The 5,889-nt window shown below is 39.0% G+C and overlaps 1 protein-coding gene across 1 annotated transcript in view; it reads right to left on the bottom strand.

Annotated features, from left to right (window-relative positions):
* LOC107670890 (von Willebrand factor A domain-containing protein 8-like) overlaps positions 1-5,366 on the bottom strand; it is a 32,943-nt gene extending 27,577 nt beyond the window's left edge. The window contains exons 1-6 of the mRNA XM_016463690.1: positions 5,233-5,366; positions 4,966-5,075; positions 3,069-3,223; positions 2,190-2,397; positions 2,030-2,111; positions 497-689 (exon numbers count right to left, since the gene is read on the bottom strand). Of these exons, the coding sequence (XP_016319176.1) occupies positions 497-689; positions 2,030-2,111; positions 2,190-2,397; positions 3,069-3,223; positions 4,966-5,075; positions 5,233-5,366 (882 nt within the window). The remainder of the gene's footprint in view (positions 1-496; positions 690-2,029; positions 2,112-2,189; positions 2,398-3,068; positions 3,224-4,965; positions 5,076-5,232) is intronic.
* Between the last annotated feature and the right edge of the window lie 523 nt (positions 5,367-5,889).

Raw genomic sequence — 5,889 nt, forward strand, 5'->3', positions numbered from 1 at the left:
TGTGTTCACTGCTGTGTGTGTGTGCACTTAGGATGGGTTAAATGCAGAGCACTAATTCCAAGTATGGGTCACCATACTTGGCCACATGTCACGTCACTTTTTCACGTAATAAAACATTTCTTATATAAGTCCGCCACCATGTGGTAAGAAATGGAACTGCACATTTTGATCAGCCTAAATCCAACATGTTTGAGACAATTCTGTTTTAGGACAAAAATCAAACTGTGTCATTCCTGCAGCAAAGAAGGCACCAAAAGGAATGGTGAAAACAAAGCAAAGAAAAAAAAAAAACAGGCTGAAATGATTTAAAGATTTCTCAAACAAAACCCTGGATGACCCACAGCAAACAAAAGTTGACATTATTTGTAATAAAAAATAAAACAAAGGTCTATAGGCTCCTTTAAAAAAAACTTCATTTTTATTATAATTTTTAGGGTGAAATATGACTCAGACATGCTCTTAATATGTTATGTGAAATTCGCCCTCAAAGTCCTACCTGGATTGGCCTGCCATCTTCTGATCCGATCATGTTCCTCCACTCCAGCAGAGAGCGCTGCAGGTTGTCAAGGTCTGTTTCCCATAATCTGATGTCCACAGTCACCACTCCACCAGAGCCCAGAGGAGCCATCACTACATCTGTGTCTGAGACCTTTGAGATCCACACAGTGTAGGGAGACATGGAGCTGCTCCTGAACACGTCAGCATGACAGCCAATGATCAGAACCACTGGAAGATATTCAGCTGCCTTACACAGAGTTACATGAACCTAAATGTAAGGCCTTTTGAAGACATTTTGAAAACGGCAAACATACAATTACACATAAAATCATCAGGGTCAAACTAACATATTAGGGCTAGAAGGTGTTACAATGTCAGAAGCCAAAGTACAAAAATACAGAAGTGTCAGAAGACAAAATTAGGTAATCAGGTAAAAATTTAAAGGAAGAGTTTGCACAAAAATGAAAATGTACTCACCCTCAGGCCATCTAAGATGTAGATGAGTTTGACTCTTCATAGGAACAGATCTGGAGAAATTTAGCTTTACATCACTTGCTCACCAATGGATCCTTTGCAGTGAATGGGTGCCGTCAGAATGAGAGTCCAAACAGCTGATAAAAACATCACAATAATACACAAGTAATCCACACCACTCCAGTCCATCGGTTACTGTCTTGTGAAGTGAAAAGCTGTGTGTTTGCAAGAAACAAATCCATCATTAAAAGATTTAAATTTAAACAGTTGCTTTCGACCAAAATATGAGCCCATAATCCATAAAAATGCTTCCTCCATATCTCCCACAGAAAATCCTCACATTAAAATCCACCAACATATTTGTTTAGAGCTGTTTTGGACTGTTTTGACTTGTAAACGGTGCTTGAACTGTGCATATTTCTCTTCTGATTCAGAGGAGACAACTTTTCACTTGAGAAAGTAATATTATGGGTAGAGGACTATTTTAGTTAATTGATGGACTGGAGTGGTGTGGATTACTTGTGGATTATTGGTATCAGCTGTTTGGACTCTCATTGTTTATGACGGCACCCATTCACTGCAGAGGATCCATAGCTGAGCAAGTGATGTAATGCTACATTTCTACAAATCTGTTCCGATGAAGATACAAACTCATCTACATCTTGGATGGCCTGAAGGTGAGTAAATTTCAGCAAATTTTCATTTTTGGGTGAACTATTCCTTTAAGCAGAATGCAATTTGCATTCTCATCTTGCAAACCGTTACTGGCTCATTTTTGTTTATTTACTGGTAAAAAAAAACAAACATATTCTATTATATTAAAAGGGATATTCCTGAATATTTTATGAACATCACTGTCACAATATAATTTATGCAAAAATATTCATCACATTAGGCTACTTACAACATAATGTAATCATGTAAATTATATTAATATTATTACATCATTTTAAATTGACTGTATCCAAATGGCTGGTAAAATGAATGGTATTTAGCAAAAGGCTTTGACCGAACAGAAGAGGGAGCTAGAGTTTAATGAAAGAGTCTGACTCTGTACCTCGGGACTGGAATGCATTTGAGCTTCTTAGAGTTCAGGTCTGTCACTTCAAGGTAAGCAGCAGTCATGGGTGGTGTGATATCTGTTGGTCAATCAATACCATCATTATCATAAGTAAAGCACCATTATATTTGCTAATACATTTGTATATGATGTGTACATATGAATGTGTCAGAGGGGTAGATCTCAGTCAGTGGGACTTGTGTAGGGGGCAGTGCTCGGACCACTTGATTGGCACCTAACACAGACACAGTTGACCCTCTTTGCTGGCCCGGTTCACTTACTTGACCCAAAAAACATATCAGGTCCCCGACCCTCTGTAATGTGCGAAGATCTCTTAAAGTTGTACATAAAGCTTCATTTGGGGACTGTGGAAATACAATACAAAACATGTTATCACTTGGGTTTGCCATACAAGAGTATCCATGATAATAATAGATAAAAAAAAATGCACAGTTTAAAACACATGTGCCACATTTTTAGAAAAATGTACTCTTTGTGTTGGATTCTTATGGTTTTAAAATTATTTATTTACAAATAACAATTTTAACATTTTCAAGAAACATTTTATTATAATGACTCCAAAAATGTCATTTAATAAAAAAATATATATATTAAAATATTTTTCTTACACCTTGAAGATGTGTGTATATGTATTCATTTTACAACCTAAACCTACCTTAACAAGGTTTCCTTTTAAATTATTATGAGAGACTTATTAATATTCTATGAAATAATTTATCCCAAAAATATTCATCACATTAGGCTACTTACAACATAATAATAATGTAAATTATGTTAATACCATTACATCATTTAAACTGACATATAAAACATTTAAGACATTTTAAGGCCTCGATTTAAAGAAAATCTAAATTAATATTTCAAAATCAATGTGCACTTCAAAATGTTGAAATCCAAAATTAAAATTTCAAAGTCAATGTGCACTTCAAAAATAAATAGATTTGGACTAAAAAAGCACCATATCACTGATCTATAGAATTAAACTGTATTTTACCACAGCGTATGTCATACCCACCATGAGATCTGAGAAGCCCACAATAACATTAGCATAGGTGTTAGTGTCACAGAGGATGCGGTTTGGAGAAACAATCTTCTGGCCCAGGGCAGTGCTGAGGTTCTCACTGGGCAGCTGCTCATTCGATACCTCCTGAGGAGCTGTAGCTTCCATCCCTGAAGCACAAAGACAGTCAGACCATCACTCCACTCTAAAATGACCCCCTGTAGAGATGATAATGTGTCCCTCACTACTAAACCCATAAAAGGGTTCAGAGTGTTTCTACCATGACTCTGCATTTGTGACATCTTTATACCCCAGTTTAATTGGTCATTATTCAGACCTTCTGGTGACATTCTGTCACACTCGATTTGATAAAGACCCCAATCCTGCTGATGGGAACTTTTGATGTCATCAAAAACATGCTCATTTTTCAGAGCAAACGCTGAAGCGTGTCTGACACTTTAGATGTACGATGCCCACTAAGTACAGGCATTAGTCTATCTCTATGACAGCAGCATTCATCTCAATAAGTGATACTATGAGTTATTAAGCGTCTTTCTGCTCTTCATGCTCCAGAAACAAGTGCTGAAGGAGAAATGACAAGGGGCACTTCATCAGAAGGAAGCTATGGTTATGTAACCCCGGTTCTGTGATACCAGAGTGAGGAATCTCACCACACTTTCCTCCTCGCAGCAGCAGGGAGAAGACCTGCTGAGAATGACACAATGACAGGTGGCAGCGGCTTATAACCGTGACCTGTCTGTCAGCCGACAGACGTAGTGTAACTGCTTCTTCCGTGGACAGTCACGCTCTGAGGCAGAGGTACTTTACTCTGATTGATCGTAACATCTGGAGAAAACCCGCAGCCTAACTATGAGCAATAACAAATTGCATTTGTTCATTTAGCCCAGAGGAGAACTGGCCTCTCGACTGATTTTTCAAAAAAAATTTTTTCTACATTTCTGACACCAATTTGGGTTTCTTGCTTCTGTCGCCATTGGCTTGCTTAGTTGGGGACGTTGGTTTAAAAGACACTTAATATTCGGTACTATTGTTGATTTGATTGCACTGACAAAAACAAAAAAAAAGTAAGCTAAACTGAACTTTATAGCTGAATCCAAGTGCCGTTCACACGGAACGCTTTTTTCCATACCAATACTTTTCACACTAGACGGACATATTTGACCATTGCGTACTAAAGCGTTCTCAAAAAGTGGTGCTCAAGTTCAAATAAGTTCAACTTTAAAAAAAAAGCGTCTCGAGGCATTGCGTTTTTTTTTCCATTCCACTGCAAAGCAAAAACGTGTTTTGTGAATGGCCCCTAATTCGTTTCATAATGAACTGAAGTAAACTGAATCAACATTAAACTGACTTGAGTTGAATAATGATACTATTGTCTTTTAGAGCCTGCTTTACAGCAGAATTTAAATTTGTCTCATATTTGAAGAAGTTATTTTCCTGTTTATTACTGAGAAGCTGCTTTGAAACAATCTGTATTATATAAAGTGATATATAAATACGTGACTTGATTTGACTAAAAAATTAAAAGTGAAAGCATGCCAACTAGGAGTGAGAATGGAGAGTGCAATAAGCATAAATAAGAGTGAACAGATTAATTTTGCAAGCACATTTTTGTACACCAGGCAGCGTCTGAGACCATATTTACCATGCAAGCCATCAAAGATGACACCAAGTTTATTCACATGCAAAAGTCCTGAATCTGACACAAGTCAGATTTAAAAATCCCCCGGGCTTCATGTCAGTCAAAGCAGATGTGAAACAGACACATTTGCCAAAGCAAGACAGATGGTGACTGACAAGTGTGAAGAGCTCTCAGTGGCCCTGATTGGACGACAACAACGCAGAGTCACCTCTGATTGGCTGTTCTGGCCAATAAGCGATAAGAGTAGTTCACCTGAGCTGGTGCCAAAGCTGGTGTTAACCATGTCTTCACTGATGGCATGCAGCTGGCACACTCCCGTGTCCTCTGTGCCCATGTGCATGGGCTTTGTCAACAGGAACTTCCTGCACATGATGGTTGCACATTTAGTCAAAGACGTACCAGCGTATCGGTTGAAGCAAATACTCTTATATAACCTCTAAAAAGGAAAACACCCTTTTCCAAGTCTGAGCAATGTGTGCAAACAGCTAAAATATGAAGGAATTTGAATTTAATTGGCACCTGTCAGTCTTGCTCTCAACAAGAAGCCAGCGGTCTTCAGCCACCAGGAACACAGCTTTGAGATGGATGGGGAGGGAGATGGTGTGAACCTGACCTTCTAGCACATCAACAACATCCAGCTGACTCCTGTCCATGTAGAGCAGAGTGCAAATCAGTAGGCCATGCCTGAACAGGACACCAGAGCTCTGATCCGAAACCTAATGAGCTGCTAGCAGTCTACAGCCTACATAGACAGCTGCTTTCTAAGACAACATCCTAACTAAACAGGAATAGTTCATCCAAAAATGAAAATTCTGGCATCATTTACTTACCTTCATGTTGTTCCGAAATCGTAAGACTTTCATTTTCAAACACAAATGAATATATCTTTAATATTGTCTCATCATATCACCCTGTAGCCCAAGCCTGGTTGCCCACTGAAGCTAAGCAGGGCTGAGCCTGGTCAGTACCTGGATGGGAGACCTCCTGGGAAAACTAGGTTGCTGCTGGAAGAGGTGTTAGTGAGGCCAGCAGGGGGTGCTCACCCTGTGGTCTGTGTGAGTCCTAACACCCCAGTATAGTGAAGGGGACACTATACTGTCAACAAGCACCGTCCTTCGGATGAGACGTTAAACCGAGGTCCTGACTCTCTGTGGTCATTAAAAATCCCAGGATGTC

The sequence above is a fragment of the Sinocyclocheilus anshuiensis genome, unplaced genomic scaffold, assembly GCF_001515605.1.
Source record: "Sinocyclocheilus anshuiensis isolate Anshui unplaced genomic scaffold, SAMN03320099.WGS_v1.1 scaffold1366, whole genome shotgun sequence".
Lineage (NCBI taxonomy): Eukaryota > Metazoa > Chordata > Actinopteri > Cypriniformes > Cyprinidae > Sinocyclocheilus > Sinocyclocheilus anshuiensis.